The 23335-nt window shown below is 50.4% G+C and overlaps 2 protein-coding genes across 2 annotated transcripts in view; one reads left to right on the top strand and one right to left on the bottom strand.

Annotated features, from left to right (window-relative positions):
* The first annotated feature begins 2605 nt into the window (after positions 1 to 2605).
* Positions 2606 to 3181, top strand: Mbd3l1 (methyl-CpG binding domain protein 3 like 1). Its single transcript, XM_076858885.2, has one exon. It carries the CDS (start codon positions 2606 to 2608, stop codon positions 3179 to 3181), a length of 576 nt encoding a protein of 191 aa, XP_076715000.2.
* Positions 3182 to 6998: 3817 nt separating this feature from the next.
* Positions 6999 to 23335, bottom strand: part of Muc16 (mucin 16, cell surface associated) — a 98753-nt gene continuing 82416 nt past the window's right edge. Inside the window, exons 82-95 of the mRNA XM_077110359.1 lie at positions 22852 to 22976; positions 22692 to 22759; positions 22092 to 22264; positions 21718 to 21753; positions 21179 to 21303; positions 21023 to 21090; positions 18219 to 18391; positions 17453 to 17488; positions 14003 to 14166; positions 13626 to 13693; positions 10271 to 10437; positions 9331 to 9372; positions 8980 to 9059; positions 6999 to 7097 (exon numbers count right to left, since the gene is read on the bottom strand). Coding sequence (XP_076966474.1) covers positions 6999 to 7097; positions 8980 to 9059; positions 9331 to 9372; positions 10271 to 10437; positions 13626 to 13693; positions 14003 to 14166; positions 17453 to 17488; positions 18219 to 18391; positions 21023 to 21090; positions 21179 to 21303; positions 21718 to 21753; positions 22092 to 22264; positions 22692 to 22759; positions 22852 to 22976 — 1424 coding nt within the window. The remainder of the gene's footprint in view (positions 7098 to 8979; positions 9060 to 9330; positions 9373 to 10270; positions 10438 to 13625; positions 13694 to 14002; positions 14167 to 17452; positions 17489 to 18218; positions 18392 to 21022; positions 21091 to 21178; positions 21304 to 21717; positions 21754 to 22091; positions 22265 to 22691; positions 22760 to 22851; positions 22977 to 23335) is intronic.

The raw sequence follows: 23335 nt of genomic DNA, 5'->3' as shown, positions 1-23335 counted from the left end.
TAGATAAGGTCATCAGGGTACAGCCCCTGTGGCTGAATTCTGATGGCTTTATAGGAAGGGGGAGAGAGCAGGAGGAACACAGACAGGTGCACACTCCCTGTCTATCACCAGTTGATGGCCTGTGCTGCCTCAGAACCCTGACAGTAAGAAGGCCATCACGAGATCCAGCCCTCGATTTGGTTCCTCCAGAGTCCCGAGCCCAAACAAACCCCTCTTCTTTGAAACATATCCAGTCTGTGGCCTTGAGCTGTTTAGCAACAGGAAAAAGGACTGAGGCATACAGTGTGCGCACACTAAGAAATTGGTCACTCTAGATATGGAGTGACGGTGCCTGAGATCAACTATCTCTGAAAGAGACATCTTCAGGTCCCGGCAGGAGGCTTGGGATGGTTTCCAGTCTGAGCCTGGAGCCCTGGACTCAGGGGGGGAGGCAGAGGTCCAAGGAAAGAGCTAGATAAAGGTCCAGATTCAGATCCTGGAGGTCCACACTGATGTCAGAGCCTGCGTGCGCCTCTCTGGGAGAGACGTGAGTGGCAGGCGTAAGTTTGGGACAACAGTTTGGGGATGTTGGGTGGGGGAGGTTGTTATGCCAGAGGACTGATACCAGGAAAGGTTTCTTGGGGGGTGTCCTATCATGGTCTGGTGAATTTGGGGAACTGCCACAGAAATCTAGTTTATACTTTCTGCTTATAGCAATTTTGATTTGTCAGCTTAATTTGACCCGATAAACCTGTTCTGTGTTTAGATTTTTATAAGATTCACAATTATAAAACAAGATTCACATAGTCAAGTTGTTCCAATCATAGGTAGAAGTTTTCCACCTAAAGACTGTGTCAGGTGAATAATGAAAAGTTCCTTTTGGATCTAATGACAAAGGGTCATTGTGACCTTATCAAGGGGAGCAGCCATGGAATGATGAAGGTGGGTAGAAGTTGGGAGCGGCCGAGGAGGGAGGTAGGAGGTTGGAGAAAGGGGATAAGTAGCTGATCTTTTCTCAGTGGGTCATGCCAAGGGCAAGGGGCAGAAAGTGGTTGAAGAGATGCCGGGAGGGCTGGCCATGGGGTCTCTGTGTGGTTCAGAGGAATTTAGACATATTTAAATGCTGAAGGCGGGGGTTACCAGAGAAAGAGAAGTTGAGGACCAGGGCTACTTTGGAATATTGCGGGACATGAGGTTCCTAGGAAGGAGGCTCAGGTCTCTACCAGAGGATAAAGGATATATCTTTATAATCAGAGAAAAGGTAGAAACAATAGAACCTAATCAGAGATATTTGCAGATTTGGCAACTAGACCCCTAAAATGTCAATCTGATATTTTACAATTTTCCTGTGAGATATCAGAGAAGTTTTAAGGCGCTTGAGTGTATGTTAAAAAAAAAAAGTGGGGAAATTTTATAACAGGATTTTTGAAAACTCAAAAGAGTTAATATGCCAACATATAGAAAGAAAAGAAAACCCCCCAGCATTATGTCTTCTTTCCAGTTGACGCTGAATATTTTGTACTCATAGTGCTACCAAAATTTCATGTTGTGTGCTTTTTCTTCAGCAGTTATCCTAAGATCAGTGGTAGCTGTGGCGTGAAGATAATTACAGTCCTCTAGGTCTGAAATTTTGCAAGGCAGGTAAGATGGATGGTAAGGAATTTTGAATTATTCCGAGGGAATTGTGGAGATCACAGACCACGGGGACTAAGATGGAAAGGAGTAAGAGGAAGGGAAGTGGGTAATGGGTACCAAAATATGCAGAAAGAATATAATGTTCCATAGCACACCAGGATGACAATGGCTCTTAATAATTTATTACATATTTTATAAAGAACCAGAAGAGACAAGTTTTGAAGTTTCCTAATACAAAGAAAGGATAACAGTTGAAGGAGGAGGACATGCTAATTATCCTGTTTGATCATTATATAATGAATTCTTGTATCAAATAATCCCCTTTGCTGCACACATATGTACTATCTGCATATATCGAATCCAAAAAGGGGGGGGGGTGAGCGAGGGAGAGAGGGAGAGAGGTGAAGATGTAATCTGGAGTAAGTTTTATTTTTGAGTGATTCTTATCTATTTTTTGGACATATGAATGAAAAACCTAGAAATCAGAAACTTGGGGTGAGCAAATAGTTTTTATAAATTATTTAGGAGTGAGTCTCTAAGGGTGGAATAGTTGATAATTTCACTGTGGACTTGGGTGGTACAGGAGGTACGACAGCCAGTGGTCAGTGGGCTAACCAGATGAATGGCCAACACAGAAGAACAGCAGAATTTGGGATTGAGGAAAAGACTGGGCACCCTTGTCATGAGAGGGAGAATTGAGTTTCATGTAATTGAGACTGACAAGGACAACAGAAGACTTAAAGGATTCTCAAGCAGGAGGGGGTTTTGCAAGATGGCGGAGAGTTTTGACTTGGACTTTCTGTGTTTAACTCCAATCTGCTCGATGTTGTCCCAGGATGCAGGTCAGACTCACCCCAGAGGAAGAGGAGGGATGGGAGTTCCAAAGAGCCGAGATAACTGTCATAGGGATAGTCAAAGAAGGCAGACTCGGCTGATCATTTTGATCCAGTTTCACGATTTATGTTTACAGGATAAGAGGAAAAGAAGTAAAATGGTCAAGACTTCACAGAGGAAGCAGCGTGACTGTGTGAACCAGTCCAAACCAAAGCCTGGTTTAAGCATCTCCATCCCCTTGAGGATGTCCAGTTACACATTCAAGAGACCAGTTACGAGAATCATATCGCATCCAGGCAATGAGGTTAGATACCATCAATGGGAGGAGAACTTGGACAAGCCCCAGCAGGTCTGTTGGCAGAGGAGGCTGCAAGGACTCCAGGCGTACAGCAGTGTCGGGGAGCTCTTCAGCACTTTAGATCTCACTAAAACTTTGCAAAAACTTGCACCGGCTTGCATAGGTGCACCCCTACCGGGGGCTCTGGCTGGTGGTCTGCACCCCAGCTCCGTGCCTGTCCTTGCCCCTTCTTCACACTTTGTGGAGTCGATTCCCGGAGCCAGTCTGGGCAGCCCCCAGCTCCTCTGCAAACAGTTCCTGGTTACTGAGGAAGATATTAGGAAACAGGAAAGGAAGGTGAAGACGGCTAGAGAGAGACTGGCAATAGCCATGATTGCAGACAGACTAGCCAGTGAGGCAGAGAAAGCACGGGGGCCCAGACGGGCGACCTCGTGAACCCAGGAGAAGACACTGTCGATGAAACGGGGCGTGGCCCTTTATTCACATCGCTTTGTAGGACCGTGTGTGTGTGTGTGTGTGTGTGTGTGTGTGTGTGTGTGTGGACATATATAGTTTGAATTGAGCTCCTCACACCTTAAAACACACCAATGCTTTTCCTTATTAAACTCCTTTGTGTAACACAAGAAAACATAACAGTGATTTCTTTTTGAGATGAGAGATTGGGTTTCAAGTGAGGAGAGAAAGGAATTTTTTTTTCACGCATACTCCTGTTTTCATTAACTCTTTACATGCTTTATTTGTATGTGTGTGTGTTTTTTTGTTTTTTTTGTTTTTTTTTTTTTTTTGGTACTGGGTATTGAACCTAGAGTCATTTTTACCACTGAACCACATCCCCAGCCTCTTTCTTAAATATGTCTTTTGAGACCAAGTCTCACTAAGTTGCTTAGGGCCTCACTAAATTGCTGAAGCTGGCTTTGAACTTGTGATCCTCTTGCCTCAGCCTCCAGAGCCACTGGGATTACAGAGGTGTGCTGTAATTTACTTTTTAAAGTGTTTATATATTTAAGGCATATGACATGGTGTTTTGATACGGTGAAATGATTACTTCTGTCAAGCAACCTAATGTATCGATTCATATGGATTTTTTTGTTTGTAGGTAGTAGGAACATCTAAAATATACCTTCTTAGCAAACTCCCACTGTACAATATGTTATTGACTATAGTCTTCAGAATAAGTCATTCTCTGGACTTATTTGTTCTGCATAACTGCAATTTGGTACCCTTTAATCTGCATCTCTCCACCCACGCTCGCTGCTAGTAACCTCCATTCTACTCTATGTTTGGGCATTTTAAACAGAGATTAAAGATTCCACATATATGTGCTGTCATGCAGTGTTTTTCTTTTTTCTCTACATTGGGCTTATTTTACTTAAGTCAATAGGGAGTTATCAACGTCCTGGAATCATCAGTATTTGTATCATCCTCATGGTCACAGGATGAAACCTACTTCATCACAATGAATCACTATTTTTGTGTAATATTTAGTAGATTCAAAAAAAGTATTTTCTAAAAGGACTTTCTTGTCCATTTTCCCAAATAAGGTATGTGCCTATAGTTACTCTTCTGTTTTTGATTGCCTGTCAATCCAGTGTTGCACAAAGAATGAAGCAGCAGACATTCCTTCATTTTCTTGATCCATTGTGTGTTTGAAATTTATTTTACTCCATGAAAACCCACATGCAGCCGGGCCAGGTGGTGCACGCCTGTAATCTCAGTTACTTGGGAGGCTGAGGCAGGAGGTGCCAAGCAACTCAGTGAGACCTTGTCTCTAGATAAAATACAAAGTAGGGCTGTGGCTGTGGCTCAGTGGTGGAGTGCTGCTGAAGTTCAATTCCTGGTACCCCCCGTCCCCACCAAAAAAAAAAAAAAAAAATAGGAATCCAACATGCTGTTTTGGTGAATAAAGATGTAGAGACACTTTTCAGCATTATTAATCTAATAAACCTCTGCTTCTTGGAATTCAAGAGTTTATTTGCCTCATCAAGCTTGCTGTATTATTCAGATCCTCTTTATCATTACTTTTGTTCGATGGATTTGCCAGTTTCTGAGAGTGACATACTAAGAATACATAACATGGGCTGGGGTGGTGGCTCACACTTGCCCAGCATGTGTGAGGCACGGGGTTTGATTCTTAGCACCACATATAAATAAAGGTCCATTGACAACTAAAAAAAAAAAAAAAACCAAACATAACACATATGCCATATTTATAACATCCCTAAAATATTTGAAATTTTATCTTCAATCCTCTATGATTTCATTTGGTACTCATCTAGAATTTTAGTTAGGTTGTGTTTTTGTTTGTTTTTTGGTACAAGGGTGGGTTGAACTCGGGCACTTAACCACTGAGCCACATCCCAACCCTTTACAAATTTTTGTTTGAGACAGGATCTTGCTAAGCTGCTTAGGCTCGTGCTAAGTTGCTGAGGCTGGCTTTGAACTTGTGATCCTGCCTCAGCCTCCTGCGTCCCTGGGATTACAGGCACGTGCCACCATGTCTGGCTAGGTTGTATTTTAATGACATTTTAAAACTAATTCAGATACGCTCTTCTTCTTTTCCTCATTACTCCTGTTCTCTTCCTTCCAATGTGTTTTCTGGGTTCGCATTTGTCCTTCCTAAAGTGTGTTCTCCCTGGAGCTCTTACCGGAGCTGAGGGAGGCTGCTGGGTTGGTCTGTGTGCCTGGAAGTGTCCTCTATCTCCTTGCCCCAGGAAGTTTGGCTTAGGGACAAGGGATTCTTTTTTTTGTCCAATCATAGTATGTTTCCGAGCCTCTATCCTTTTGACATTAAGATGGAAATAAAACCTTCAAGGGAGGTGTCTTGGTTGATTTTGTGTTGCCATAACAGAATTTCACAGATGGCACAACTTATACAGAACAGAAATTTATTCTCAGAGTTTTTGGAGGCGGGGAATTCCGACATCAAGGTGCTGGCATCTGGCGAGGGCCTTGTAGCTTTGTTCTTGATGGTGGACGGTGGAAGGGTGAAAGAGACCAATGCTAAGTCCTCGCAGGGCAGAAAAGCAGGGAAGAGAGAGCGCCCACTCCCACAGCCCTTGTCGATAGTGGCATTATGCCAACTCACGGGGCTGGAGCCCTTGAGACCTGAGCACATCTAGCTAGGTCCCCCTCACTCACTGTACGCTGTCGCCTTGGGGATTAAGTTTCCAACATTTAGATTTTGGGGGAGCTACATTCAAAGAGGGACATAGCAGAGGGACAGCATGACGGATCTGGTGCCTGCAGAGCTCGCCAAGTCATGGTGACACTTCCACAGAAGATCAAAGGACCTGGGTCTCTTGGCATGTGTCCCTGTTGTCAACTGAGGTGTGACGGTAGTTGATGAGTGGTGGTCATCAGCATCATTACTGTGATCTTCGGAGGGTGCATTCTTAGAGAAAGCCTGCTCAAGATGGAGACGGTGAGGCTCACTCCAAAACGGCTCGAAGGGGCGGGCAGGATTGTCATTTTAATCCCCAGCCCCTGGGTATCATCACTTGTGCTGGGCTGACAAAGGTGTGGAGATCAGCAAATCAAGACAGGACGGCACAGCGGGCCTCACACCCGGGACACTTGGTTCTACCTGTCTGCAGAAAAAGATGGGGAAAAATAAAAAGGACAGATCTGTTTAGATATACCTCCCCACGTTTTACTGTTCTCGATATCCAAAACAGGCACCGTCTTTAGAGAGCCTCGCCCTCACTCAGGGACTCAGGCCTCCTGGATAATTGGTCATTTCAGCCCTTTGATCCCAAGGCTGGCTGGGCGGTCACCTCTGACCCATGCATCCCTTTTCGGTCTCTTTGCTATCTTGGAGGACCCATGAGGTGGGCAAGGAAGATACACCCAGAAGTCCTGCCGCAGCGGAGCTTAGAGAACCAAGAAGTGTAAGAGAAGCTGGGGTGGCCAGAGCCCCGGTGGGGGGCAAGAGGGAGAAGCAGACTCAGCTATGGTGGCCAGCACCTAGCCAAGGGCAGGCCTGCGGCGGGCCACAGGGAAGGCAACGTGCCCACTGAAGGGGCACACTGATGTATGAGGGGGCAGTTTCTACACTGGCTTTGCCCTGAGGGGTGACGTGGTGTGAAACCAGAAGACACAGCTGGTAGCTGCCTTTGGGGTATAGCCAGGGAGTAAGACTTTGCATTTCCTTCCCGGGGGACCAGAGGTGGTGTCTGACGGGTGTGGTTCATTTCTGCCCCTGCCAGGCTTCTCAGGACCCTGGCCCGGGAAAAGCAGCCCCTCACAGGTGGAATCACTGCAGCTTCCTCTGGTCCAGGTGTGGCACGTAATAGCCCAGGGGTCGGTGATGCACCTCATAATTCCCCTCCTTCTTCCGCCGGCGCATGGTTACCTGGGAGGGTGAGAGGAGGGCGTCAATGGATGGTCAGCTGCCCACGTAGGGGAGACCACAGGATGAGGATATGGCCCAGGACACAGACCTGAGGCTCCCACGTCCCCTCTCCCTCCCTTTTCCTCTTTCCCTTCTCTCTCCCTTTTTACTCTCAATTTTAAAATATGTCCCTCTCTGTTATCTCCATTTCTTTCTCTCCCTCCCCCTCAACTTCTTTATTAATTATCTATTATTTATCTGCCTATCATCCATCTGTACATCATCTATTAATTGTCTATCATCCATCAACCATACATGCATCTTTCTATATATTATCTATCAATCATCTGTGATTTCTCTATCAATCATCATTTATCAGTCATCTGTTTGTCATTTATAATAATCTCTAAATCTATCAGCCATCATCTATCATTATCATCCATCAGTCATCTATCGGTTGTCTACAATCTATCAACCATTTACGCACCTAGCATCTATTAATTGTGTCGTCTATCAATCCTCTATCATCATCAGCCATCTATGATCACCCGTGTATCTATCTGCCCATCAACTACCTATCAATCACTTATCTCTCAGTCTCTTTTTGTCTTGGTAACTTTCTCTCTCCCTCTTCCTCTCTCTCTCTCTTTCCTGCCCCCACACCCCTCCAGCTTCACTGAGACAAAATTCAACACGTGGTAAACTGCACGCCTTCAGAGTGAAGGGTTGGATGTGTTCTGGACATGACATCACACATCACCTCCCAGATTATCCTCCTGTGCCCTTGGAATTCCTCTTCCCCTGCTACTCGCAAATACATTTCCACTCCCAGGCAGCCACCGGTATGATTTTTGTCCCTGTGGATCAGTTTGTATTTTCTAGAATTTGTTTATAAACGGAATCATACAATCTGTACTTGTTTCCTTTGGCTTATTTTCACTCAACCTATCTTTGTCATTCATACATGTTGCATGTATTCATACTTTATTCCTTTTTATTGCTGAATACTCTCCCACTCTCTGAATACACCTGTTGATGGACACTGGGGTTGTTTTCAGTTTTAGGTTAGTATGAATGAAGCTGCTGGGAACATTGGTGCACAAGTCGTGTATGGATATAGGTTTTTAAAATTTTCTCTGGGAGAATTTACTAGGAGTTGGCTGGTTGACCACATGGCAAGCATGTGACTTTCAAACACATGATCCAGTTCTGTTCCACTGGCTCTGCTTGAGGATTCCAGTGGCTTCACGTCTTCACCAAGAGTTGCTATCGTCAGTCTTTTTAATTTTTGTCTTTCTCACGCCTGGTGGTGTCTCGCTGTGACTTCCATGTACATTTCTCCAGTGGTTAATGTTAGGCTTTGACTTATTGTGCAACATGGTGACTACAGGTAATAATAATGCAGTGTGTATTCCAAAATTGCCGAGAGTAGATTTCAAATGTTCCCATCACAAAAATGTGACAATGGATCTGTTAATGAGCTTGGTCTCACCATTTCATTGTGTATTACAAAGTATTGCATCATATACCATAAGTGTATTCATTTATTATTTGCCAGTTAAAATTTAAATTTTAAAAAGGCAAGCTACAAAATCACTAGGGAAAAATACATGCAAAACATATCTCCAGTAAAGGCCTTGTGTTTATAGTAAGCAGCCATGTATCACTTAAGGATGGGCTGCCCCTGAAGAATGCACCTCAGTCACCTTTGTCATTGTGCAAACACCACAGAGTACACTGCACCAGCCAAGGTGGCTGTGGCATCACCGGGTGAGATGATCTCTTGGGGCTGAGGTCATGCATGAAGCCCGCAACAGACCAAAACGTCATTATGCGGTGCGTGACTGCGTTACAAATTCTTACAACCCAATCATAAGAAGACAAGTAACTCTCCCTCGCTCACCAGGTAACAGCAGATCAGGCACGTGATGAGTCCCAGGAGTCCCGCCAGGCAGATGAGGATGATGGCCCAGAAGGGAAGGGCTGGGGAGACAGGTGTTGGGTGAGCCACCTCCTGCCACCTCCTAGGGCTCCCTTTGACCCCATGTGGCCTGAGGATGGGCATGGACTTGGGGGTGGAGCTTAGCAGCTCAACACCTAATGGCTCTGAATCCCCCTGCAAGCTCCCGCACGCAGCTCCCACCCCCGGAGGCCAGGACATCTGAGGCCTTCCACTGTGCCTCAGGGGCCCTTGCCATGGGTTGACATGAGGACGTCCCCTCCCTACCTGGGCAGGGGCTACTTTGAAACTTACCGGAAGTTCTAGTCATAACATCATTTTTGGTGGGAGAATATCCTAGAAATGAAGGAAACGGAGAGTGCAGGTGAGTATATTTCACTTTTTTTGTGGGGGGAGGGTACTGGTGATTGAACTCAGGGGCCCTTCACCACTGAGCCACATCTGCAGCCCTGTTTTGTATTTTATAAAGAGACAGGGTCTCACTGAATTGCTTAGTGCCTCTCCATTGCTGAGGCTGGCTTTGAACTTAGGATCCTCCTGCCTCAGCCTCCTGAGCTGTTGGGATCACAGGTGTGTGCCACTGTGACAGTTGATGGACCTGTTGATGGACCTGTTCCCCCTGGGAGGGAACCCAGGACCTGGCATATGCAAGGCAAGCCCTCTTCCCCTAAGGTCCACCCCCAGCTCTAGCTATTCCTTCCGGAACTGTGTTGAGTTATGTGCTAGGAGGAACACAGGGTTCTTGGAATGCAAGAGTGAACAAGTGAAGTCGCTCTGATCCTGACGTTGCCGGTGTTCACTGCAACACACACAACCATTGTTCAAATGAGTTCATTCGTACGCGCAAGAGTTAGCCATGGAGGAGGCACTTCTGGGTCAGAAAGGGGGCCCATCCATCCTGTCATGTTTTCTGAGACTGGATCACACACAGCGTGGAGCTGACTACCTTATTAAGTGGCCTGCAGGGCAGAGATAGGAGGAGTCCAGAGAGAAGTGTCTTGTCTGAAGTCTGAGGTCCCAGAGCTTTCTGGGAGAGGGTGAAACCCTCCCTTGTCCCCTCTGGGTGTCCTTCCTCTCTCCCTCAATGGTGGGTGGAGCCTGGAGGGACTACGCCACCTCTTACTCATCTGAGACGCTTCCGTGCTGTTCCACCCCAAGGCCTTGAGATTCCAAGGAATCCCCAGGTGTGGAGGTTGGAGCCTCTGTCCCAGCTCCAAGGATCTGGGAGACTTACCATCCACAAGCACACTGTTCCTGTCCAGGGTGAAGTTCAGCAGCTGGGTGCCATTCTGGGTCAGCCGCAGGAATTCCTCATAGATGGCAATTCTGTCCACTCTCCGGGTCAATGGTAAGTAGTAACACAGGGAGTCCACCCCAGTGTGGTTGCTCTGGGGGACAGACCTGGAGGGGCACAAAGGTTGGTCAAGGGTATCTGGGATTCTGCCCTGGTTCAGATTTCCTGATGTGAGCCTGTTGCGGGGAGCTCTGTGCCTCCATATAAACATTCTTTGAAGGCTGCACCCGAGACAGTCCTTCTGAGCCCCATGTTCTTACAGAGCACTTAAAACGTGGCTAGGCTGAGTGAGTGAGGAATGGAACGTGTAATTAAATTAAATCTAATTAATGCAAAAATAAACAGCTTCAGGGAAAACATTTCTGAAATGTTGGAGTAAGGTCTTGTGAAAAAAAAATCCATCAAACAGTGAGCACACTACAAACAGTTGTCAAAATCAATTTTTTTCAGAAATTCAGGAATTCCCCCAAGGCTTGCAATAATCCAAGGAGTGTTCAGTAAAGAGAGCAAGCTTTGTGGTGTTTCAACTTCCTTATTCCCATGCTGTTCTCCCAGAATCCTCCGTAATTCTGAAAACCAACGGTCTTGAACCTGGCAGCTATGAAAAGCAGCCACTAGCCGCCCCAGTGTGATCCCCAAACACCCATCTCCCACAGGACTGTCACTCTCTGACCTGTCCGGCATCTCGTTGCAAAAGCCCTGTTCTCAGGGAGCGCCTCATTTGATCTGACTCAGAACTTGCTCAGTGCCGGGAAGGGCAACCCAGGACACTGTCAAAAACAATTAGCAGCAAAGGCACCAGAAACAGACTTTGGAGAAACAGCAACCTCTTTAACAAGAGTGCTGGGAAAACTGGGTATCCACGTGTGGAAGATGGAAACTCGATCCTCACCCCTCTGTGATTTCTGTGCAAAAATCAACTCAAAATGAATCCAAGACCTTACTGCAAGGCCTGGCACTGTGGAATTATGAGAGGAAAATAAAGACCTCGGCGCAGGGAGCGATTTCCTGAACAGGACTCTAATTGCACAGGAAACAAAAGCAAGAATGGACAAATCGGATGACATCAAATGAAAAGGCTTCTGCCCAGCAAAGGAAACAATCAACAAAGAGAGCCTACAGGATGGGGAAATCCTCGCTGGCTCTTCATCCGACGGGCACTCACATCTAGAATACACAGTCAGCTCAAGGCACAGAACACCAAAGAATAAGTGATCCAACCAAAAAGGGGCAAATGAAGTGATCTGAACAGACACCTCTTAAAAGCAGAGTTATAAACGGCCAATCGTATAAAAAAAATGCTCGGAAATGCCAATCAAAACTACCTTAAGACTCCGCCTCGCCCCTGTCAGAATGGCTATTCCCAACACATGAAGCAAAAGAAAACAGTAACAAACACCAGGGAGGATGCAGAGAGAAAGGATCGCAGACACTGTCGGTGGGAAGGTAAATCAGTGTAGCATGATGGAGGTTCCTCAGAAAACTAAAAGCAGAACGATCACAGGAGCAGCTATCCCGCTCCTGGGTGCATCCCGGAAGAAAATCAAGTGAGCACACAGAAGAGACACCTGCATACCTATCTTTGCTGTGGCTGTTCATAGTAGCTAAGCTTTGGAACCAGCCCAAGGTATCCATCAACAGATGAAGAAAACATGGTGTATATACACAATGGAGTACTATTCAGTCATAAAGAAGAATGAAATCATGTCATTTGCAGGAAAATGGATGGAGCTGGAGGTCATCATGTTAGGTGAAGAAAACCAGACCCAGAAAGACAAGGATCACCTGTTGTGTCTCATATGTGGGAACTTAAAAAAAAAAGATGATCGGAAAGAAAAAGAATTGTTATGGATGGGAAAGGGAAATAGGGAGGGGGAAGAGAGAGGAGGGAAAGAGAGGGTAGCTGGGAGTGAATATGATTAAAATCTGAGATAGACATGGGGGACTGTCTGTGAAACCCTTTATGTGCACTGTTAATATTATTTATTATTCACTTAAACATCAATTGACATTAATTGTTCAATGCCACAGCTACCTGCAGCAGCCTCACGGTTGAACAGAAAACCTAAGAGGAAAATTGGGGGAATACTTTACAGGAGGATTTGGTGGATCTGGGATGTGTTCTGAGGATCTAGAAGCCACCACTGTGCAGGGCCTATAATCCCAGAGGCTCAGGAGGCTGAGGCAGCAGGATCGTGGGTTCAAAGCCAGCCTCAGCAACTTAGTAAGGCTCTAAGCAACTCAGTGAGACCCTGACTCAAAATAAAACACATGTAAAAAAAAAAAAGGGCTGGGAATGTGGCTCAGTGGTTAAGTCCCTCTGGGTTCAGTCCTTTGTACCAAAAAAAAAAAAAAAAAAAAAAGACCCAAGACCCATGATAAGGAATCTCTCAGGGTCTAGAACACCCACTTGGTCCTGCTTCTCTGATAAGAATTTTTTGGGGGTCCTGGGGATTGAATTCAGAGGTATTCGACCCCTGAGCCACCTCCCCAGCCCTATGTTGTATTTTATTTAGATACAGGGTCTCACTGAGTGGCTTAGGGCCTCGCTGTTGCTGAGGCTGGCTTTGAACTCGTGATTCTCCTGCCTCAGCGTCCTGAACAGTGACAAGACCCTTGAGATCTGGAAAGCTCTTCCTTTTAATATGATGGAGGAAGGCAGCACTGGGATCTATGTGGTTCTTGCAAGTTTCCCTCATCCTTGATGAACACAGGCTGCAAATCAACTCATTAAAAAATATCCAAGTCAAATAGAAGCTAACTAGTTTGCATACTGTTACTTTTGATCCATCAGTAAATTTACTCCAGAAGGTGATTTCTTTTCTTCTTGTTCTTGTGTTCTTTTTGCGATCCTGGGGGTTGAACACAGGGCCTCACGCATGCTAGGCAAGCAATTTCGACCCCTGAGCTACATCCTCAGCCCTCTGCATTTTTTATCTTGAGGTCAAGTATTGCTAGGTTGCCCAGGCTGGCCTCAAAATCGATGTCCTCCTGCGTCAGCTTCCCTTTTATAGGTGTGCACCACTGCGTCTGGCCCCCAGTATCTGATTTCTTGAGGCAAGAATTCTACACTCTAGACTCCCTGGCTCCCTGGGCCAGGCACCCCCTTGTCGGCTGGGGCTATGGGTTTCCAAGACAGCTGGGCTCACTGCTTTAGGAAGAAGCTGGATTTTGGGGTAACAGTTCCATATTCCAAAGGCTCTCTTCATAACAGCTGGGACTAGGAGACTATGGTCAAGAGGACACTTTCATTTAAGAGCAGCAGAAGTTCTCAGGGTCATTAGTTGGAACTCACCTGAATGCTAAAACTTGACAGTCAGAAAAGTAACTCTTGATGCTGCTGTTTCGGAAAAGCTGGTTGAGCTGAAAGAGAGGGCCATGTTTCTTAGGTCAGAATCCCAGACTCAGTTGTAAAAGACAATTAACAGCCTCCGAGCATCCTTTCCCATCTATTTTTTCTTTGATGAAAACTAACCCAGATGTAAAAAGATGTCCTGTTCTGGGGGTATGGCATAGCTGTGTGATTCTGGGATAGCCTCTGAACCTCTCTGTGCCTGTTTCTTAGTTTGAACCATGGGAATGGGAACTGTTACAAAAAGTCCCCCTTTGGCTACTACAGGCCGGTCTCTGCCTGGGGACAGTCCGAGTGGACACATCGTAAGGCTCTCTCACCGCATTCTCCAGGCTTCTTTTGTTCCGTTGGTGTCTGGCCGTGCCCGACTGAGCCATGTCCTGGGTATAGAGCAGGTTGGTGACGGTGAAGTTGAGCTGGAAGTTCTGGGAGCTGGAACTTCTGGTGGGCGCTTCTGTTGGTAGAGGAGTGGACGGCTTCGCTTCTAGAATAGACAAAGAGAAAAAAAGTCCTGTGTCTGGAGGGTTTTAAGAAAGGAGTCATCTCAGCCAGACTCGTTCTTCCTGGCCACGAGACCTGGGCTGGGTTTTTAAAGGTGGGCACAGAGGCCCCTTACCGACCTGTCCACCTGTACCCATCCAGCCCTCTACCTGTCCACCTCTCCACGGGCAACGTGGGAGTTCCCTGTGATGGGGAGGGTGAAGAGCTCTCTGGGGAGTGGTGGGCAGGTGCAGGTGGGACTGCCCATCTGTCACAGACCTTCCCTGGAGATTCCGATGGAGGCCCTGCATTCCCAGAGGCTCTTCCTGCCTCTGGTCCTCCCAACCCATTCTGCACCCCTTGTTTGTTGAATCAATAAATGTGAACTGCAGTAGATTCCCAAATTTGGTGGCGTGTGTGTGTGTATGTGTGTGTGTGTGCGCGCGTGCGCGCGCTGAGACATTTGTTTTTCATTGCACACTGGTTTGCTCTGTGCTATGATGCACCAACACATTAAACGGAGGATATAGTGGCATATCCACTGGATCTCAGTTGACAGAGCTTGCAGACAAGGGGGCAGTTAAGTCATCAGCCGTGTAATCATAGTACATCGTGGTACGTGAGGTAGTGCCTTCTGGGAACCCTGGGACCAGAGCCAACGGGGTTTTCCCCCTGCAGCTACTGGCATTTGGAGCTGTGTGGTGGGATCTCCTGTGCCCTGGAGGGTGGTTGGCAGCCTCCCTGGACGCTATTCTCTGAATGCCAGTAGTAATCTTCCCCACCGGTGACGACCCCAAACGTCTCCTGGTAGGCACAAGTGCTGCCAGGCCTCATCCAGAAAACTCTTTGATTCCACCTGAAGGATCCCATGGCTCAGACTTTGGGTTTGTCATGAAAGTCATCAAGGAGGAGCAGGGAGGACATTATGCTAAGTGAAATCAATCCGACAAAGAGACAAAAATACGGTATGCCCTCACTTAAACGTGCAATCTGAAAAAGTTGAACTCATTGGAGCCAAGAGAAGGGCGGTGGTTCCTGAGGCTGCCAGGGGCCTCTGGCAGGAAAGGCAGAAGGTTTAGCCTATGCAGGGCTCTGGGTCTGATCCCCAGCACCGCAATGGAAAGATGAAAAGGAGAGAAGAAAAAGGAAGAGGAGAAGGAGGAGGAAGGAGAGGAGGAGGAGGAGGAGGAGGAGGAAGGGGAGGAGGAGGAGGAAGGGGAGGAGGAGGAGGAAGGGGAGGAGGAGGAGGAGGAGGAGGAGGAAAGGGAGGAGGAGGAGGGGGAGGAGGAGGAGGAGGGAGAGGAGGAGGAGGAGGAAGGGGAGGGGGAGGAGGAAGAGGAGGAGGAGGAGGAGGGGGAGGAGGAGGAGGAAGGGGAGGGGGAGGAGGAAGAGGAGGAGGAGGAGGGGGGAGGAGGAGGAGGAGGAAGGGGAGGAGGAGGAGGAGCAGGAGGAAGGGGAGGAGGAGGAGGAAGAGGGGAGGAAGGGGAGGAGGAGGAGGAAGAGGAGGAGGAAGGGGAGGAGGAGGAAGGGGAGGAGGAGGAAGGGGAGGAGAAAAGGGAGGAGGAGGAGGAAGGGGAGGAGGAGGAAGGGGAGGAGGAAAGGGAGGAGGAGGAGAAGAAGGAGGAGGAGGAGGAGGAGGAGGAGAAGGGACGAAGTTTCTCAACTGAGATGTCCATCAACTGGTGAACAGATAAAGAAGACATGGTGCATACACTGGCATGCTACTGAGTCATTTGTGACAATCCTGTTATTTGTGACAACATGGAGAGAACTGGAGATCTCAATTGGAGAATTGGATAAGCGACAGAAGCCAGGCACAGAAAGACAAGGACTGCAAGATCTCACTCCTATGTGGAATCTAAAGAAGTTGATCTCATAGAAGTCAAGAGTGGACCACTGACTCGGGAGGCTGAGGCAGGAGGATCACAGGTTCAAAGCCAGCCTCAGCAACTTAGTGAGCCCCTGTCTCAAAAAAATTAAAAGGGCTGGGGGCGTGGCTCAGTGGTTAAGAAACCTGAGTTGAGTTCCTGATACTGGGAGAAAAAAAAAATTCGACTGGTGGTCACCAGATGCTGGGGATGGTTGGTGGGGTGGTCAGTGGGTGCCGAGTTGCACCTAGAGAGGAGCAGGGAGTCTTGCGCACTATTCCAACGCAATGGGTGGAACCAGCACCCGGACACCCTGGCTTCTTAATTTTCATGGGACTGTGGAGGTGGGGGACTGGGATCTGATCTTGGGGAGGAAAAGGGACCCTCAGATACCTGTGGTGGTTTCTGGCTGCGCAGATGTCTTGGGCGAAGGCAGGAATGTGGTAGTTAACTCAGGAGCTGCAGAAAGAGTCACCGTCAGGGAAGCACCGAGCCCCCAGGTCTGAGAGAAGCCCTCCACGCCCCTGGCTGCACTGGGGGCCACGCCAGAACCACCAATCCCAGGTGAGCCACGGACCAGAGTGAGCGGAAAGAGCGTGCGCACGGCGGGTGGGGGGCAAGCCTGGGAAGGAAAGGAACCCTAGAGGGAGCGTGGGTGACGGGAGAGGAGGACAAGGAGGACCCTGGGATGCATGGGCAGAGAGAAGGGACGGAGAGGAAGGAGGGATGAATGCAGGGTCAGAAGAGAAGGCCAGGAGGAGCGCGTGGAGGAGCGGTTGGAGACGTGGATGTGGAGAAGGAAGGACAGGCGGGTGAAGGGGAATGGAGAGAGGCGGGTGGACTGACGGGTGGGCAGCTGGGAGGATCAGGGGGTGGCTGGGTGAGTGAGTGGCTCAGTAGATGGCTGGGAGGCTCACGGGGCGGGTGGGTAGGTGGATGTGTAGACAGATAGAGGAAGGAAGGACAACCAGGCAACTAGGCAGAAAGATGGGTATACAGATGGATGGATGGACGGATGGACGGAAGATGTCTGAGGACCTGACGGAGAATGGACGGCTCGGTAGGCAGCCGAGTTGACCACTAGATGGCAGGACGCGCAATTTTAGCGAAAGCACCAGGGGGCTGGCCGAGTTTGCAGCTTGACAGGAAGCCCCTGCTGGGCACCCCGTGGTCTTTGAGGCATAAATTACACGGTCACCGTGTGACCTCCATCCCTAGGTTCAGAGGATGCTTGTTCAAACTTCTCCCTAACTCAGACGAATGTGGAGAATTCAGAATCCAACGCCACGTTACAGGTGCGAGAAGAGGCCAGGGATTTAGCATCCCCCCCCCACTGAAACCCTGGCCCCTCCCAGGAGACCCGCCTGAGTCTGGGGAGGAAGGAGAGAAGCTGAGAAGAGCTCTGGATGCCAGGACACGTACTTGGAGGAGGCTCATCTGGACCACGCTCATTGTAACCTGGAAAAGAGGTCACGGTGAGGAGAGGGTCACACCGTGCTGCCCACGCCCACCAGTCTGCATCTTTACCACTTAAGGTGGGCAACCCCCCACGCCTCCGTTCACCCCAGGAGGTGCCCTGCCCACCTGGTGAGGACAGGGATGAGCTCTGAGCTGTCCCCAGGCTGGGGATGGAGGGGAGGGAGGGAGGGAGCAGTCGGATCAAGCTCCCCACGGCCGGCCAGGCTTTGTGACTCAGAACCCCATGCAGGGACGCCCTCTTGAATTCTGTCTTTTCTGGGTTCTGTGCTGATGCTGGTGCCCTAGAGGTCTGGGTCCCCTCTTGGGCCAGAGTCCCTGACTTCCTCCCTGGCATCGGGGACCCACTCTAGAGAGACGTTCATCCCTCACCAAGAGAAGGAAGCAGGGCAGGGGTACAGATGCTCCCCCCCAGGTGTCTCCAAGGAAGACTCCTCTGCGGGCCGCATATCTAGAGCAGAGCCAGGCCACGCCTGTGGAAGACAGGGCTCCTTCCCTGGACGCACACCCTCGGGCTGCACCCACTTGGGGAAGCCACCCTATCTGAGCCTCGGTTTCTCCTGTAGAACAGGATTCCTCAAGGACCCGCCTTCCAGGGAGGCTGTGGGAGGCCGGACGTGGAGGCAGGGCTCAAAGTCTAAGTCTCCCCTAGAGACCCGACACTGGCATCCTCGTGGGCTGCAGCGGGGTGGGTGGGCTGAGGGCTGCTCACCATTGAGGTAGAGGCTGTCCTTGTCCAGGGAGTAGGGACCCAGCCTGGTGATGCCGCGAGTCTGCCTTCTCAGCTCGTGAAACACCTGCTGGGCGGACAGACCTGGGCCCCTGGGTGGCCGCTGGTAGGTGCAGAGGAGATTCACCTGGGTCTGCTCACCGTTCTTCACAGACCTGGGGAGGGACGGGGAACTTTTTTGGGGGGGTGCAGGTGACCTGGCACCTGCCCACCTGCAGTGGAGAGTGGTCACTGCCCCTCACAGCCGGCACCCCAGGCTTCAATTCACCACATCTCCACAGGCCCCTGCTTTCCCATCTCAGGAGCTCCCCGCTTGGCTACTTCTGTCTGGAAACCTCTCTCCTCCTGGCCTCTCCTTCCCCTCCTCTCCCCCTCCCTCTCCCTCCTTCAAGAGCCTGCTGACGCTGGGCCCGGGGGGACCCTGCAGTCCGCGTTCTTCCCCATCACAGCCCTGGTCACTCTCTACGGGATCGTAAATCATTTGTCCCTGTTTCTTCCAGAACGTGGCCTCTTGAGGGCGGAAACTGGACTACTCTAGTTCACAGTTGTCATCTGGAAGTCCCAGCACCCAGCCCATTGGCCCACCCCAACAGACGGATAAGAAGAGTGAGGTATTTCATACAAATGAAATACTATTCAGTCCCGAAAAGGGAGAAAAACCTGACACGTGCTATAGCACGTGAATGAGAACGTTTATGTCACTGGAACAAACCAGTCACCGGAAGTCTAACACTGTGTGCTGCTGCTCATCAGAGCTTCCTGGAGCTGTCGAATTCACGAGACAGAAGGAGAAAGGGGCCAGGAGCCGGGTGGGGGACAGGGAGTTAATGTTGGGGGATGACAGTGTTTGGGAAGTTTTCCGTTTGGGAAGATGGAAAGCCCTGGAGACGGTGGTGGTGACTGCTGCACATGCATGAAGGATTGTGCACCAAAAAATGGAGCCGATTTTTGTCATCCAAAAGGCCCGTTACTAAAGGCTTAGTCACCAGGTGGCGCTGTAGGCCTTTAAGAGGGATCTTAGGGGAATTCCTCAGGTTATAGGAGGTGTGCCCTCCAAGGGGAGAGTGGGGCTCCACCAATCATCTCTTTTTTTTTTTTTTTTTTAGTTCCTGGCAGGATGTAAATGGTTCATTCTGCCACACACTCCTGCAATAATTTGCCTCCTTCATCAGATGCTCAAAGCTATGGGGCTAATGCCATAGAGTGGAGCTTCCAAACCATGAGCCAAAAGAAACCTTGTCTTTGTGAATGAATTGCCTCAAGTATTTTGTTAGAGTCATGTGAAGCTGACTAATACAGATGGCAAATTCCATGTGCATTTCACTGCGATTTTTAAGAAGTCCCCCAAGACCCTACAGAGCGTGGATGCTGATGATGTCTTGAATCTCATCTTCTCCCTCTTTCCCTCTGGCTGCCCTCTCCAGCCGCTCTGGCCTCCTTGGTCTTCACTGAGCAGGTCAAGCTCATTCTCACCCAGGGCCTTTGCCCATGCTGTTCTCTGTGCCTGGAAGTTTTTGTGGCCATTGGGGCACAACTCAGAAGTCACCCTCACTCTATTTAATGCTCCCACACCCACCTGATGGCATTTGAAATCATGTTCCTTAGGTATTTAATTTCCTAATTAATATCAGTCCCTTTTTTTCTGGATAAGGACAGGGGCAGTGTCTGTCTGTGTCACTTTGGTGGCTCTACCTAGCTCAGAGGAGCTATCACTTGAAGGGAAATACGAATGGGGAAGCACTTAGTAAACACCAGCAGAATGCACACGGACCCGGGAGTCAGAGCACCTGCCCAGGGCGTGCGGCCTCTCCTTCAGGAGACAGAGAGGTTTGGAAACACGTAGTGGTGGTGGCTGCCGAGGACCGTGAATCTGCTACAGGGGAGAACCCCACGTTCTCTGCTTCTCTTGTTCTTAACTGACTTGGAGGTCCCACGGCCGGGAAATACATTATTAGCCTGCGATGGAGGGTACCTCTGATGCGTGGTCATAATGACAACAGTTGCCTAGGTGACTCTTCAGGGACCTTAGGCTGCTTTTCCTGGGAACATCGACCCTCTGCTGGGCCTGCAGGCGTCCCATGGGTGACGGCGGTGGGAAGGGAAGGTGTGGTATCTCTGCCTTCATGCCGTGTCCATCTCCCTTGTGGCCTTAACCTGCGGGATTCCACTCAGCTCTGCATGTGGACGTGTGTGTGTGTGTGTGTGTGTGTGTGTGTGTGTGTGTGTGTGGTGTCCGTCCAGAGTCAATGAAATCAGTATGGCAAAGAGCGATCTCCACTCCTGAGCTCCTCCCAGCACTATCCCCACAGCCAAGATCCGAGACAAGCTGGACGACCTCCAACCACGACACACACACACCGTGGGGCGGTAGTGTTAACAGAGACGGAAACCCGGGCGCTTGAGAAGCCGTGAATGCAGGTGGAGGACACTGTACTAAGTGAAACAAGAGACTCAGGAAGAAAAAGAGCATGATTTCTCTCATACGTGCAACCTCGGAGGAACTCCTAACGGTCACGCAGACCGTAGGACCATGGCTGCCAGGGCTGGGGGCTGGGGTAGGGTGATTCTGGTCAAAAGGCGCAGAGTGGTGACTAGGTAGAGAGACCTGGATTAGCTGGAAGGTGGCCATCACTTCACAGCGGATATCAATATATGCAATTTTTATATGTCAGAAGTGAAGCTGTCATAAAACAAAGAACTGGAAAGTCCAAGAAGAGAACAAACCGGCACACGCCAGCCGAGGGCCGAGGCCTTGGGTGGGTGGAGGAGGGCAGGGCTCTTCTCACCTTAGGGCCGTGACCTGGCAGCCTCTGTACTGGGCCCCCAGGCTGCTCCTCTGGAACAAAGGGCTGAGCTGGAGAGGAAGAGGGGAGGCCGTGTTGGTCCAGGCAGGTGCTGCCCTCTGAGGTCGGGGCATGGGGCGAGGGGAGAAGGCCACTCACCAGGTGCTGCATGAGGGTGTCCGTGATGTTGAACTTGAGGGATCGGGGGTGGCGCATTTCAGACGAGTAGCGCAGGTTGCGGAGGGTAAAGTTCAGGGTGAAGGGCTCCCTGCTGATGTCCCCAGCTACAGCAGGTGGGCAAGAGAGGAAGCTTGCAAGGATGACAGTGGCTGAAGGGGGTGGCATGGGGGCCAGGTGGGGGGCGGTGTGTGCCCTTGGGTGGGGTCTCCAGGGCCCCCTGTCCTGGGTCCTGGTGGGGAGCCCCAGGCCACTTCAGCCTCTGCTTCCTGCTTCACGAGTGGCTATTTGCTCGAATAAGCTGTTTACATTTTTAAAATCATGCCTCAGTTTACCTTTTGACGGCAGGAAGGGAGCGTTTGTGATGGAAGCCAAGGGAGGGTGGGAATGTGGGGGCATGTGTCCGGAGAGCCCTCCCGCCCTGGGCTGAGACACTGCAGTGGCCCAGGAGAGAGAGAAGAGGGTGGTGCTTCCCTCTCCCAGGACAGGGGGTCTGGGAAGCCAACATCAGGGGTACTCACTGGTGGGCGTTGGGGCCGCGGCTCCAAAGGTGTAACCTGCACAGAGAAGTGAGGCAGAGCTGAGGGTCAGCTGGGGGACCCGGAAGATCAAGGATAGAAGAGGTCTGGGGAACTGTTTTGGGGTCAAAGCAGAGGAAAGAGGCAGTGGAGGGACGTTCTGGGAGAGGGTAATCCGGTGACTGGACTGCGGGTGGCTGGAGCTGGTCACTGACCCTACCATGATTTTGGTCCACCTCAAGGAAGGTGGAATTCAGACCCAGAAGGAGAGAAAGATGGGCCCAGGCCCCCCCTAGAGAGATGGAGGCTTTGCTCAGAGCTCTGGGAAAGCCCACTCCAACGGGCAGAGGGAACACGGCTCTGAGACGGCCCCTCACCATTGACGTAGAGACTGTTCCTGTCCAGAGTGTAGGGGCCCAGCCGGGTGACACCATGGGTCTTGTGGCTCAGCAACCAGTACAGCTGCTCCGTGTCCAGCCCGGCGCCCACGGGGTCAGAGTGGAAGGCGCAGATCATATCCACTCCCGTGGAGCCTCCGCCATCCTCAGGCCTGGAGAAGGGGGGACATGGGGCGTGGAATGCTGAGGAGGGTCTTGAGCAATCTGGGTGTGTGGGGGGGAGAAGGCCGAGGGAGACACCGTGGGGCCAGCTGTCAAGGCCACAGGGGGCCTGCTCCTGAGTGTGTCATCAGACGGCCTCCTGGCCCTGGGGACCCGACACATCTTGAGTAAACTGTGCAGACAGGGTGTGGGGTTGTCCTCCTGCTTCTCAGAGGAGAACCCTGCCTGAAGGCAGAGTGTCACCTGGATTTTGTACACTAAACACAGTTCCTCGTCTCAAAGCCACCGAATGCTCAGGCCTTTGCTCCCCGCCCCGGGGAGGAAGAAGGGGTGGCGGTCCCACGGTAGGTGCTGGAGGCTCCCTGGCAGGTGCCCGAGGTCCACCCCACCCGAATGAGCACTTCCTCCAGGCCTCACCTGAGCGAGGCCAGCCTGCAGCCGGCGTAGAGGGGGCCCACGCTGGTCTTGTTGAGCAAGGTCTCGAGCTGGTGGGGAGGGACAGGAGGTTAGAGAGCTCGGCCGCAGGGTGACGCGGGCAGGGGTGAGGGGGCCGGGGGTGGCCGTGGGAAGCTCTCACTTGGCGCTGCAGGATCTTCTCGGTGAAGAGGAACTTCAAGGACCCTGGGTGCTCCATCTCTTCCGTGTGTTGCATGTTGGTGATGGTGAAGTTGAGGGTGACGGCTACCACGGAGGAGCCACTGACTGCAGAGGAGGAGGAAGGTGTCAGACACAGTAGCCACCCTGCCGGCCTCCAGTCCTGACTGCGGGCCGCTGGCTGCAGACACCTGGAATCCCTAAGACTTCAGGAACCTTGGGTCATTCAGGGAGCGTTTATTGAGTGCCTAATGTGTGCAAAGTTCTCTGATGGAAGTGGCAACGTCACTATGCTTTTTGGGGGGCTGGTGGGCGGAGGCCATGAACATCCAGGAAGGCCACCAAGCAATGACTTAAGATGGCTTTCCAGAGAAAGCGCCATTTCAGGTGTGACCAAAAGCATGGGTAAGGGGTCCACGGTGGAGCGCGGACTCCAGGAGGGAGCAGCCGCCTGGGCAAAGGCTGGG

The sequence above is a fragment of the Callospermophilus lateralis genome, chromosome 1 (assembly GCF_048772815.1).
Source record: "Callospermophilus lateralis isolate mCalLat2 chromosome 1, mCalLat2.hap1, whole genome shotgun sequence".
Taxonomy (NCBI): Eukaryota; Metazoa; Chordata; class Mammalia; order Rodentia; family Sciuridae; genus Callospermophilus; species Callospermophilus lateralis.
Note: the sequence above shows the minus strand (reverse complement) of the source record. Positions and strands in the feature narration are given on the sequence as shown.